The sequence below is a fragment of the Ctenocephalides felis genome, unplaced genomic scaffold (genome assembly GCF_003426905.1).
Source record: "Ctenocephalides felis isolate EL2017-DRISC unplaced genomic scaffold, ASM342690v1 CF-g0.4_SCAFFOLD_03571, whole genome shotgun sequence".
Taxonomy (NCBI): Eukaryota; Metazoa; Arthropoda; class Insecta; order Siphonaptera; family Pulicidae; genus Ctenocephalides; species Ctenocephalides felis.
Window position 1 is genome coordinate 44,834,974 of NW_020539725.1, and position 14,499 is coordinate 44,849,472.

At 28.9% G+C, this 14,499-nt stretch overlaps 3 protein-coding genes across 5 annotated transcripts in view; 2 read left to right on the top strand and 1 right to left on the bottom strand.

The window, feature by feature from the left end:
* LOC113384414 (beta-1,4-glucuronyltransferase 1-like) overlaps positions 1-6,690 on the top strand; it is a 129,552-nt gene extending 122,862 nt beyond the window's left edge. For all 3 annotated transcript variants that reach the window (XM_026622126.1, XM_026622128.1, XM_026622127.1), the window contains 6 exons: positions 1,817-2,014; positions 2,202-2,543; positions 2,705-2,976; positions 3,048-3,223; positions 3,332-3,465; positions 6,211-6,690. In XM_026622126.1, coding sequence (XP_026477911.1) covers positions 1,817-2,014; positions 2,202-2,543; positions 2,705-2,976; positions 3,048-3,223; positions 3,332-3,465; positions 6,211-6,408 — 1,320 coding nt within the window. In that variant the 3' untranslated portion in view covers positions 6,409-6,690. The remainder of the gene's footprint in view (positions 1-1,816; positions 2,015-2,201; positions 2,544-2,704; positions 2,977-3,047; positions 3,224-3,331; positions 3,466-6,210) is intronic.
* Positions 6,691-7,957: 1,267 nt separating this feature from the next.
* On the top strand, positions 7,958-10,601 carry LOC113386123 (beta-1,4-glucuronyltransferase 1-like). Its single transcript, XM_026623926.1, has 7 exons — positions 7,958-8,008; positions 8,053-8,211; positions 8,406-8,747; positions 9,296-9,567; positions 9,876-10,063; positions 10,138-10,271; positions 10,410-10,601. Exons 1-7 carry the CDS (start codon positions 7,958-7,960, stop codon positions 10,599-10,601), a joined length of 1,338 nt encoding a protein of 445 aa, XP_026479711.1.
* A 553-nt stretch (positions 10,602-11,154) lies between these two features.
* Positions 11,155-12,966, bottom strand: LOC113385266 (PITH domain-containing protein GA19395-like). Its single transcript, XM_026623104.1, has 4 exons — positions 12,672-12,966; positions 12,463-12,584; positions 11,560-11,664; positions 11,155-11,365 (listed from the first exon to the last, which is right to left on the bottom strand). Exons 1-4 carry the CDS (start codon positions 12,852-12,854, stop codon positions 11,155-11,157), a joined length of 621 nt encoding a protein of 206 aa, XP_026478889.1. The 5' UTR covers positions 12,855-12,966.
* Between the last annotated feature and the right edge of the window lie 1,533 nt (positions 12,967-14,499).

Consider the following 14,499-nt stretch of genomic DNA (forward strand, 5'->3'; position numbering starts at 1 on the left):
AACTAAGATTTAGTTGAAACTATACATTATTATCATGTATAGGATTGCCACCATTTTAGGCAATCTCATTTGCTATTCAAGTTTTGTCTCGTTATAACCGCTAATGTGCTTTTTATCAGCGCTTGAAAATATGTACTATTATTTTTATCTATAACGAATATTTTTATTTTCTTGTTTATTTGATAAAAAGTAATTATGGAGTATGCTTGTCTGGTGCATGAAAAATGTTGTATTTTTTTATTCATTAATCATGGTACGTGATAATGTACTTAACATAAATAGCTTAACATGAAGAACTAGTATCTTATAGTACCAAATTTTGAAAGTTAAATTACCCTTACAATAATTTTGTGACAGTGCTTAAAGATACTCATTCATTAACTACATCAGTAATTCAGTACAGACCTTTTAGGCCTTTAGAACAATAAATTTTAATATAAAAAGTAAAAATAATTTACTTATTTACCAAGAATATATATATAACTAGTTGGCGATTTTGAATCATGTTGATAATTCATTTAATACAACAACCGGTTTGTCATTTTGTGAAGCAAACAGCACAAATAGATAAGATAATACCATGATCTATCTAGTAATAATTTATCAACTAAAGAGTGCCACAGCAGCGGATATCTCTTGTCAGTTGGCACAAGGCCAACCCATTTCGGACCCATTGAAACCGAACAATATTTATATACACGTACTTGATTTAATATTTGTTTAATTTTTAAGTCATTTGCAAATCATTATATTCAAGTGATTTTTTATAACGGTGGAACGCTATTGTAATGATTTAGTTTAACTAACTAAGGCGATTTAGATGGCAACCGAGACAGTTGTTCTCTATGTGATGAATTGTATTATTGCAATTTCTGTAATACTTAAGATTTCTAAATTTAGTTATGCATTTATTTAGTCATTTCAATCAGAGTTTATTAGGGCACTTTTACAGTTATTTTTCAGTTTTTTTTCTGAACACAGAATATATTGCAAAAATACTAATTTTAACAAATTTGTTTGTGTTATTTGCGTTATCAAGTCCATAGAATTGCTGCGGATCTGTTGCATCAGTTGGCAAATGTCCAAGCTTTTCCTTTACAATACATGACAAAACCAAGCAATATAAATCATTTACGAATATAATAGATTTCAGTATATCTTTACTTATATTATTGTTCTAGGATTCTTAAGCTCATTTTTCATATAATACTTTATTTTATTATAATGTATTTAGTTATTTAAATATAATAGATTTCATTAAAGATAATAGAATCCATAGATAAATATGATTCTCAAAAAAAGCACAAAATTAGAGAATGTGGTTCGTATCTACAGTATAACATCTTGCTTAAAGGGTGGTTTTTAAACTTCTTACTTGAAATTAGTTATAAATACATAATTTTTATCAATGTTTTAACATCAATCTGTAGGGTGTCAAAATGATCTTCCAGATAGATTTTGGATACTGAAATATGTCAGTGTTTGAACATATTATTATCAAACTTTATAAACAATGAACGCTTACTAATTATAGAGACTTTTTTCAAATTTTACTTCCACTTTAAAACCCGCCTTAAATGTTTGATTATTAAATTGGTGATACAGTGTATTATGATAGAGGTCAAAGTCTTAACAAAATCTTGAATCCTAAAATATCAAGGGCCTAGAAAAGTGGTTTAATTATAAAAGTTGAAAAATTGGCAGCATCAAAATTGCATTTTCACAACCTCTAGTTCGGTTTTGGTCATATACTCATATATTATCTCATAGGTGGAACGGTATATAATGAAGTTTTTTTTAAATAATTTCTTATCAGGAAAAGAACGATATAGCTGCGGATCTGTCACGTCAATTGGCTGATTGCCAAGCTGCATTGACCCCTTCAAAGGATAAAACCAGTGTTCCTCAAACAACAGTTCCCGCTATTAACCCACCTTCTCCACAAGAATCTATTACTCCGGGATTAGCTGTTCTGGATTTAAATGCCGATGATGATCTGCAGGCTAAACTTAAAGTAAGTGAGAGTATTCATAACAATTTCACAATTTTACTAAGCCTCTCTGAGGGCCACCTTTATTCAAACTTACTTTTTGTTGAAACCATAAAGAAATCTCATCTTCAAATCATTCACAGATTACGCCCACCTTGCATTGGTGTAGAAAAATAAATATTGGTATACTTTAGCTTTTGTTTTCTTGCAGAATTTGCTTCGCTGCAATAACCGTGATTACGTTACTCGAACTGAGCAAAGGGGTGATTTTTGGGTGCTGCGTAACTATATACAAGCTGGACACGGAGCTCTCGGATGCACTGATTCTATAACATATACTACTCACGCTGATTACACATTTTTGGATAATGTTATCCCTTTATTGGAACGTTGGAGAGGACCCTTAAGTCTGGCCTTACATGCTCCTGGCACGGATTTTGCGCCAACATTGGATACTATACGATATCTTAGAGATTGTGCGCCGGGTTCTGAGCTCGTTAGAGAATATGTTACTTTTCATATTTACTTTGGCAGCAAACATATGCCCAAGCAAGTAAGTAAAATATCATATTTTCTAATTTAAAAATGAGTATTGTGTAAAGTTTAAATTAATAGTTCCATTGAATTTGAAAAAAGAGATTATTACTTAATTTGCTAGTTATCTTTTATATGAAAGAGATATCAAGTTTGTACAAATCAAAAATATTTTTTTAGCTTCCGAAACCTGCGGAGGCATTATCAGATGCGCATTCTTTTAATTGCTCTTTACCTGCACCATATGTGAATGCCAATGCTTCATTACTTTACAAAGCAAAACATAAACTTTTGTATCCTGTGAATGTTGGGAGAAATATAGCAAGGGAGGCAGCACTTACGCACTTTATTTTAGCTAGTGATGTTGAATTATATCCTAGCCCAGATCTGATTAGAAAATTCCTAGAAATGATTGCAAGAAACGAAGGATCTCTGTTGAGGAAAAACCCTAGGTTTGAAAAATCAAAATTTTATAATATGATATTATAATGTAATCATATTGATACTATTTAAAACTTTGCAGAGTTTTTCCTTTAAGCATATTTGAAGTCAATGAAGGCCAAGAGATTCCTAAAGATAAAACAACTTTAACATCAATGTTAAGTAAAAATTTAGCCATACCATTCCATAAAAGACTATGTCCCAGTTGTCACAAAGTACCAAAGGCAGAACAGTGGGTGAAAGCTAATGAAACAGAAGGTTTGATATATTTGTTTTCTAACAATTTGCTTTTGGTAAAGGGATATAATTTTCATTATTTTTAATCGTTTTATTACCCTCTGCTATATAACTCAATTTTTATTACAGGTTTAGGTGTATTTACTGTAGGTAAGCGAATAGGTCAATTTATTAATTGGGAACCAATTTACATAGGGACACACGATGATCCCTTATATGATGAACGGTTAAGTTGGGAAGGAAAAAAAGACAAAATGACGCAGGTATGATCAATTAATTTATTGCTATTATTGTTCTATTTATATATCTAGATAATAATAATTAATTTCATCTGTCTTTCATTTCTGATTTCAATTGATTTGTTAAATCTATTTGCTTTTGAAGTAAATATAAATTTTCTCTTTTCCTTTGCTGTTGACGTTGAACATCTCGAATCACTCCTTCATGTAATTTTTCCCTAATAACAGAAACCATATAACATGAGTACTCGTTTTAATAAAACATTAAATAAAAAAGCTTTATGCATTAAGATAACAAACTAAATCAAATCTAATCGCACACATATTGTTAACAGACATAGTTAATGGTAATATCAATGATTGTAATAGTAAATAGTAATTATAACTTCAAAATTGTGCTATTGTTTGACCATTCTAGTGCATGCAGAATGTAATTTAATTAAGAAAAGAAAAAGATTGTAGCATTACCTGTCTTCATTTTGATTATAGTGAACATAACCTATAATTCCAACCGCAGCACTCAAACAGCTAATAAATGTTATTTTCGATGCTAATGACATTATCCAGCGATATAAGTTTCATTAATTTATTTATATAATATATTTTTAATTATTTAACATATTTCTACATTTATACGTCAATCCCTGTTGACATTTCAATCTGAAATGTCAAAATCTTGTACAAGTCTGCAGTACTGCCATCTTCGTTGTAGATACAAACGTGCGTTTGTGCTGCCATCTTTGGTTCATAAGTATTAGACTAATTGATTTTGGGATATACATTTTTATAGTTGGTTCCAGTTGGTTTTAGGTTTTAAATTCAAATTTATTTTCTTTTGAATAGATTTTAAAGACTAAATTGTTTTAAATATTTCATTATGATACAAGAGTAGCAACAATAGTCGATCGCTTTAATGAATGTTATGATCGTTTATTGATTTTTCATTTGTTGTCTTGATGTCTTGAGATATTAGGAGTAGTAAAAGGAAATCCATTACTTGGTTGCAATTATCTTTATCTCAAGTTATATAAGTCCGATCGGGCTATAGATTGATTCAGTTTTGAGCAAAGAGAAATTTTGCTACATTTTACAGTTTTATATGCATCGTGTTTATGGTCCTGATACTGTAACAGCCAATTACGTGCAATTTTGTTTCGTCGATTCCGTTTCCGCAATTTTAATATCAAAGATGCAACACGCACTGGAAGGCCAATTTTTGCAAATGTCGACAAAATAATAGCCATTGTCGAGTCCGATGATCAGGCACTGTTTCGATTGCCGAAGAGCTAAAAGTTGCACAAAAAACCGTTTGGAACCATTTGCATAAGACTGGATACAAAAAGATGGTCGTTGTATGGATGTCACACGAGCCAACGCAAAAACCTCATGGACTCGAAGTTCCATCTACGAATTGCTGCTAAATTGCAACCAAGTCGACCCGTTTCTAGAGTGGCTGATGAAATATGGATGCCATAGGGAAACCAGGATTGACGCACCGGAAAGTTTTGTTGTGTGTTTGGTGAAATCGGCCAGGAATTATATACTATGAACTGTTTCCCTATGGCAAAACTCTCGACACGGAACTGTATTGTCAACAATTGGACCGCTTGAAAGAAGCAATCACCCAGAAGCGGCCAGCTTTGGCCAACAGAAGAGGAATTGTGTTTTGTCAGGACAACGTCAGCGAGCTTAATTTTGGGAGCTTCCTATTGTTTTTATTCATCGACTTTATAGTTCGGAACTGGCACTAAATGATTACCATCTGGCATTCCTGTCCATGGCTAACAGTTTTGCTAGTAAAAAATTCGCTTCACGAGAAGCTTGCGAAAATCGACCGAATCAATTGTTTTGCCAATAGGACGAGGGTTTTTACGAGAGATGATATTACCTCCAAAATGGCAACAAGTTATCGAAGAAAATTGCGCATTTTTTATATAAATCGGATCATTTAACTATGATAATTAAAGCCTTCAATTTTGTGCAAAAATAATGGATTTCTTTTTAGTACACCTTAAATACTATTCCAGATTTTTTTTGAATTTATGAACCTATTTTTAAATTTAATTACCATTATCCAATTGCACCAACTGTTACATATATTTGAAAAGAAAAATAGGTTTTCATCAACTTGCTTGTTCAATTAACAATAATAATAATAAATGGTAGTCTGCCGGAAGGCAGGTCCATGGTGTGAAAGCCATCACAAAGAAATGATTTCCTTCATCTATTATTCTCATTACCACTAATCCCCCTTACCTTTTTTCATGTATTTTCCTTTCCAAACTTCTGCTTCCATGCTTCTTGATCTTGTGCTTCGGCTTTCAGTTTCCTGTATTTTTTCTTCTCGCGATAACAATAATCAATTCAAACATTCATTCATTGTATGGTGGAATTCATGATTACATTTATTGGACTATATAACTGCTCTATTCAACAGATCATTCATAGTTTCATTCATAAATTTGGTTTGCATAACATCGCATTTGGTATTTATTTCCACAATTCATTCATGAGACATTTTTTTTGGACGTAGCTGGGAACTTCTTTAATGCCTAATTTGAATATCAATTCATCTCAATAATAAATATTTTGTTATAAGTTTCTAATCACTTTCCAATTGTATATTTTTGATTATATACATACATTTACAACACGAGGACAAGACGAATCATTTCAATACTTATTGCATTTTTATTAAATAATTTTATTAGCTTCTGCGACTTATAAAAAATAAATCGACAATTGCATATTCCATTTATTAATTTTCAGGGTTACGCATTGTGCGTTTTGGATTATGACTTTCTGATATTGGACAATGCTTTTCTCGTGCATAAACCAGGCATAAAAATCTATAAGATAGATCCTAAAAGACAAGTTTTATCTACAAAAACAAATAAATTAATTAAATTAATTATCTTTCCTGAACTCAAAGTGCTTTATGGTGTTCGAAAGGGATGTGCCGTTTAGCATCGTGAACATTTTGCAGTGAGATTAGCTACACGATTAAAACAGTTATATAGAAATATATTTTTATTATAATAAACATTAGTGTCATTATGCAATATGAATTGTGAAAATGGTAATTGACACTTCTTTATTATGTTGTGAAGTCGTGCAATCTAGTATAAGAGGCTACACTTGCCGTAATTAATTTAATATTCTGTATAAAACAATATTGTACAATCAATTAATTCTGTATGTATAATTAATTTTTGTTGAAATGTACAATAAGATTTCATATGAATTCCAAGGAACAGAATGTACATATTGATCATGAACCTGTGAATATTATGTTAATTAAATAATTTATCTATAATGATTTTATTTATAAGAGGTAGGCAAATCTGCAAAAAAAATTACTTTTAACTAAATTGTTTCCACTTATTTATATTATTGTACTACTCTTGTTTTCTCATCATATTTTAAAAAATTAAATCTCTATTCTTTGTGCGATGTTTATATTTTCTTATTTAAAACATGTAAATTTAGTATTAAGTATTTTAAAACTGTGCCTTAATAATCACTATGACAATTTTAGGTATACATTGAGATCTTTCTGTTTACATATGTTTTGTAAAACTGTACAGTAATTTTAATGTCAGTATTTAGATATTCGTATTTAATAGTTTTAAGTTATTTTAATAATATGTGCTATAATAAATATAATATAGAATTCACATTTTGTGTTTGAAAGTATAAAATTCATTATTCATTGTAAGTCTAGACTGGACCGACAATATCCTACAATTTCATTCTAGCATGGAATATGAAAAACAAAAGAAGTTCCACATTTAATTGACAAAAGAAATGCGATTATTAAATCAAAGCTGCAAGAAGTTTTGGATTGCAACTTTTTGTGAATACTTGAGAAAATAAAAGTAATATGCCCTACATTATTTTGAAGTAAGTTATTTGTTTAGATATTTGAAATATTTTTTAGTCAATTATACTCGTGTAAATATGAAGTGAAATAATAAAAAAAATGTTATGCAATATGTCGTCCCGTCCTGCAGAATTTGTGGAAATCGGAAATAATTACGCCTTTCGATGAAGGCAATTTAAAAATGCAATCTGAAAGAGTTCATTTAATTTTGCTTTACATATATAATTTAACCATGGAACAAATAGTAAATATTCACCAATTGAAATTAATTAATATTTTTTATCTCAATTGAAATATTACAGAAATAAAAGATGGATATGGTTCATATTAGGATTATTGCTAATAGCTGCTTTAATTCTGAAATTGTCCATTCTGGGAAAATATAGTTTCGAAATCATCGAAAGGAACGAATTAAAGGTGATGTATTAAAGGAGTATAAAATATTATAATTATATTGAAAGTTATCAACTTGTTTATATGTTTAATTAGTCTATTTAATTGTAATTTTGACATGCTTTTCAAATGCTTGGATTAGATTTAAATAATATATACATATACAATAAATTGAAATTGGGATTTATGATAAAATAACTACAAATATGATGCTTGAAATTAAAAAAAAAACATGTCAAAATGTTTGATGCTACAGTATCTAAGGAATATTCCATGAATCAGTTATGTCTTGTAATTTTTTATGTGATTATATATATTATAAATATATTATCCAGGATGGAATTGCTAGAAACTTAACATATGATCTAATCAACTGCCAAGCAACAATAGCTTCCTTGAACCCGGAACAAACTAGACGTTCTGCATCATCTAGGATTTTACCGCGAAACCATTGGGATTATGCAAAAGATGAAAACTTGCTAGTCAAATTAAAAGTAAGTATTTAATATATAATTAAGTAATGCTATAGTAATTAAGAAAACAGTGGTTAATCCTACTGAGTTGCCTTCTTAAAGAAAATAACTTGCAAATACAGCTCAAAGAATACGTAGTATTCTTGAGTAGCTAGTAGAAAGAAGTAGTTGAGAAAAACCAAAAATATAATTAATTTACAATTGTTTGTTTACAGGCATTGCTGCAATGTAAAAATCGGGATTATATTATGCGAACCGAACAAAGGGGCGATTTTTGGGTGATGCGCAATTACGTGCAAGCAAATCATGGTCCTTTGGAATGCACAGATTCTATAACATTTTCAACTCATGCTGATCATTCTTATTTGGACAATGTTGTTCCCTTGTTGGAGCGATGGATGGGGCCAATTAGCCTGGCTTTATATACTCCAGGCACAGATTTTCTTCCGGCATTCGATTCAATACGCTATCTTAGAGATTGTGGACCGTATTCAAATCTAGTACGCGAATTTGTCACATTCCACGTGTATTTTGAAAAAACGTATGTTCCTGATCATGTGAGTAATACTAATAGTGTCAGGCGACATATAAAGTTTTTAGGATATTATATACAGGTAACCTCCGCATAACACAGTACCTCTATAACACGGATTCCCTCTAACACTGTTTAAGAATTGAGATTGTACATTACTTCTTAAAAAAAATAATAAATGTAACAACATTCATTATAAAATCATGATATGTAGCATATTTTTTTGAATTCTGGGAACGTAACCACTCTTTTTGTACCAGTTCTTTGTCCCACGCTAGGTTTTTGAACGCTTTATACCGTTTTATATGGGAGTTACCTGTATATATACAAAACATTCCTTTAATGATTAATGAGTTGTACTAATAATTTAATACAAAATCTATAGAACCAAAACGATATGTTATTAGCAAATGAACAAATACAACAATAATTATATGATTCTAAATTATATTTTCAACAACATATTGCTCAAATTAAAAGTATCGCATTATTGCTCAAATTAAAGTATAATTAAGTTTGAAAAAGCAAATATGAATGAATTAGACATTTAATAAAAAGTCTATTTTTCTCTAGGATCTTAGATATTTAAGAAGTCAATTGAGCAAGAAATCGTTCAATTGTTCTCTAGCTGCGCCTTATACAAATGTCGAACGTTCTACGCTCTTCAGATCAATTCATAATCTTTCTTATCCAATTAATGTTGGAAGAAATATAGCAAGGGAAGCAACAATGACACACTTTGTTTTAGCGAGCGACATTGAATTGTATCCTACTCCAGATTTGATTAGAAAATTTTTAGAAATGATTGCTAGAAACGAAGGACCTCTATTAAGCAAAAATCCGAGGTAAGAAAATATATGTTATGTAAAACGCATGTATCTGTAACTGGTGGTAATTGGAAATCACATTGGTTATTTTGTAGTGAAAGGGAAAGCTCATTTTTGAAATAAACATCAGTTTATCTTAATAGCTAATTCCCAATTATTATTAAGTCAATTATATTATATATCAGGATGTTTATGCAACTTGAATCGACAAAATTTCACTTACACCTAGTTTCTTTAATGTTGCTATATAGAATAAAGTCTATTGTATTATAATGAACTAATAATGTTATATGGTCTTAAAATAATTGGAAATCAACCTTGCTTAGAGTTTTCCCATTGAACATATTTGAAGTGGAGGAATTTGTGAAAGTTCCTGAAGATAAACCTGCACTAATCAGGATGTTGAAAGAAAATTTAGCAATACCATTTCACAAGAAAATTTGTCCTTATTGTCATAAGATACCAAAAGCAAATGCATGGCTGAGAACAAGTAGTAAAGATGGTGCAAAACAAGGTTAATATAATTTTTTTTATAATTAAGTCGAATTATGAAATACTATATCACATTCCCATGTTTATAAATTTTAGATTTAAATATATTTACTGTGGCTAAAAGAAGAGACAATTTTTTGTGGTGGGAACCGATATTCATAGGTACTCGAAATGATCCTCTGTATGATGAAAGCTTTACTTGGGAAGGCAGAAAGGACAAAATGATACAGGTACTTTGTTGATCCTAAATCAATGCTTTGAATTTCTATTTAAATTAATTTCAATATAAATGGCAGTGATGGAGTGATATATATATATATATATATATATATATATATATATAAATTTGTAATTAGCTCTTTTTGTAGGCTTATATAATGTGTTTGTTGGACTATGACTTTTTCATACTGGACAATGCTTTTTTAGTACATAAACCAGGCATAAAAATTTACACTGAAGATAAAAATTCTTTAAATTTAACTACAACAGTTAATAAGCTATATAGAACTATTGTTAATTCACAATTAAAAATGCTCTATGGTATACGAAAGGGATGTTGAAGAGCAAAATTAAATTAGTTGAAGGTAATAAATATATCTTATTATCAAAAATATATCATGTTTTCAAATGTAATGTATCTTAATCCTATGTTTACACTGTGATGATTGGCCGCGTTTTTTTCCTATGCGTTTTGTGATAATTTATAATTATATTTACGATTATAATTCATTCTTTTCAAATATAAATTTGATAAATCTAAATGTATAAAAAAAACAAAAGAATCATTCACTAGCAAAAATAATGTACTTCAAAGCAAGTTAGTATAACAATTCGGCAAATTAAAATGCTGCAATCGCATTTAGATCCCAATGTTAATAAAAGAATCGATAAAGTTGATCGCTTAATAAAAAAATACGCAAAACGACCAAGTCCCGTCACTTCTTGTGTAACAGAAACACAAGAAGATCAAAATGAAAATATCAGTGACAAGTAAGTAATCAATGAAATAAAACTTCATTTTCAGATCTCGGATCAATATCAAAATAATTACAGAAAAAACAAACAAATTTATGATTAATTTTTATTAAATAATTTAAAAACGTAAGAAATAATTTACTGAACATGTTTAGAAACTGATTCTACAATATCTGCTTTATGATCGCTTACATTGGGAGCAGATTCATAAGTACAAATTGTCACACCATGTTTATGGCCTTTAGTATATTCTCCTCGAAGTCCAATATAATAAACTCTCGTAGAATCACTTCCAAAATTTCCTGGTATGTGAATTGTCAGATGATGAACAGATGAAAACGTAACCACTCTAAAACAACAGAAATGATGAATAAATTTTGAATACTTACTACTTCATATTCTATATTACTTTAATATGATAATAGAAAAACGGAAGCATTATCTTATCGTTTCTTTAAAGAATTCATGGCCTTTTTCAAATTTTATTATTGTAGCGACCTTCATTCTAACTCATTATTAGTTAACTATATAAATATGGCATACTTAGTGGGATATTCTAGAGTGCCTGTTTCATCTCTATGCAATTCAAATTCTTGATCTGGTGCAACAGCAGTATCATCAAATGTCATATGCGGTCGATTTTTATATCTAAAAAAGTTTTAGAATGAGTAGAAATAGTTATGAACAATAATTTTAAATAAAAAATAATATAGATGCTTCTTGAAGACTAAAGAAAGAAAGGTGACAAGTATGAATTGATTTTTAATGTGGGAATATCTTTGCGGAAAGGTGTTTTTGAATGAGATCTATTACTAAACTATCGTCATGGAGAAAATTTTAATTAGTCCTTGTCTGAAGTTATTGGTATCTAACTTATATCTTTGTTAATGTAAGAAATGATGAAATATTGTGCATGAATAATGATCTTGACTGTTTTTGTAGGTTTTGGGTTTCAGTTATTCATTAATTATTATCTTATATTTAATTTTTTTACTTTGCTTCTTTAACATATATTTGTTAAATTCTATTTAACGATTATTAATTATTTGCTATTGATTCTATCATTGCTGTGGCATTATAAAAAAGTCAAATGAATTAAATATAATTTTGTTGCTATTCATGATATCTATTTCGTTGCTTGAGCAAGCATATCATGTTCGTTAACAAAATTTCAAAGAGTTATAAAATTGATTCAAATTTTTTTTATTTGCCCATTTTTATAATTGATATTTAGAAATACTTTTATCACTTTGCTATTAAGAAATTTTCACATCTTAAAATTCAATAAAGCAAATTATATTATTATATTATTATTATGATATATCAATTGAATTTCGAGATATTTTATAATACGTGAAATATAATAATTAATGCATATTTTACAAAAAAAGACGTTATACCATATTTTTTATATTGTTGAACTTTTTGATTAAATAAATAACTTACAATCTAAGTTTTGCTGGATGGGATTCTTCTGCACCACCGATAATTATTAATCCTTTCAATTTAATATTTCCTGTAAACGGGATATTAAATAAGAGTTCTTCATCAGCATCGCTTTCCACGTACTAAAATAATCCAACATTTTTTATAGAACACATTGAACAAACGAAATAAATATCCAATAAATTCAACCCATAATAACTTTTATTTACATTTTCAAAATTCAACCTTTCTTCCCACGGTTTAAAAATAGTTTTTCCGCTTCCCTCATTGGTTTCATTTAAACATTCCAAATTCTCAGTATCTATTTTTTCGTATAAACTGTACTGTAGCCCCATTTCGGGGGTATTATCATGTTTATGATCACCCTCACAGCTATGACCATGGTTAACCATAATGTTTTGAATGATTTAGTAAAAAATATTTTTTTCTAAAATCAAAACTGTATTGTTAAATTTTGAAAAATGTTTTAATTTAGTTATGATAATGTATAACTAAAATTTTGCCAATTTGTAGGTTCGTAATATTTATATGACTTTTGCAACTGTCATTCTGCACAATTTTGAAAAGTTTGGCTATCGTAAAGTAGATGGCGCGCGTATAGTTTTTAAATAGTATGGTTCTTTTATTGAATTTAGTTAATTGAAATTAACTCTTATTCTGTTAAGTTATTATGGGTATTTGTACAAATGTTTGTTGTTAAATTCTGGTAAAAAAAGAATAATATATACATAATATATAATAATATCACAATCATTTTCATCCTGAAGTAATAGGACCGGAAGCATTGATTTTTTTTAAATAAATTTTGTCAAGAAAAATTACAGCAGTATTTTTTATTGGTTTACTATATTTAATATAAGATATTGTATATAATATAAAACAATGAGTAAAATTTCTTTGTGTGCTTGTAAATATATTTTTTTAAAATGACTATAATATCGATTAAGATTGATATCAAAAGATAATAATATTATTTTTTGTAATTGTGTAGTTGGCATTCCTGTTATAACTGTCATTAACCATTAAGTACTTCATTAAACTAATATAGTAAATGAAAATAAAGGTAACCTGTTTATTAACAAATTATCTATATGTTGATATTATATAATGGAAATATGAATTAAGGTAGGGCTCATATATACATATATTTTATATAAATTATTATTATATTTAATACGAGCTATATTATCCACAGAAATGCAGAGCAACTTGCTTCGATATCCTCCTGGAGTTTGGGTACATTAGACAGCCTTGTAATCACTCACAGCTACGATGATCTGCCTGATAATATATTATTGAACGTTTTTCGATATCTTAGCGAAGAGGAATTGCGAGAAAGTGTATGTAATTTAAAAAAATAATATTTGTTTTATTAAATCTATTAAATTTTTTTCTCATAGGTATCACACGTGTCGCGAAAATGGATGCAGGCAACCCGGCATCCGGCGTTACAGACACGATTACGTTATGCCTGTTCATCGATAAATAATATTCAAATACTTCAAGATTTAAGACAATCCGGCTTTCAACTGCAAGAACTACGATTATATAGAATTGGTAATGTTTTATATTAGATTTGTATCTGGATTTTGATATTTTCAATTTTTACGAAACTAAATTATATTATTGAACTACATCGACGGCGACGGCTACATCTGTTTATTAATTTATTTGAATACTGATTTTGGCTACATACTTGTATTAATTTAGATATTTCCCTTATAAAATACTTCTAAAAATTTATGTCCGAACTTTTCAAGGTGATGTTGTGAGTGTAGTTCGGCAATTATGCAGATGTAATCTCCAATTGAAACTTCTGCATGTCAAGTATTGTTCAAGAAATGAAGAAGATGCCAAATTGTACAACAAAAATATTCCAAAAGAGGTAAGATCATTATATAATTTAGTATTAAAATTATCAATATTTAAATATAATTTCTTTCAAAAATTTTCGAACATTCCAACAAAGTAAAAAGTAATAAAATAGTTTCATAGTTACTAGAAATAGTTGACGGAACGACAGAATACAAGAGTTTT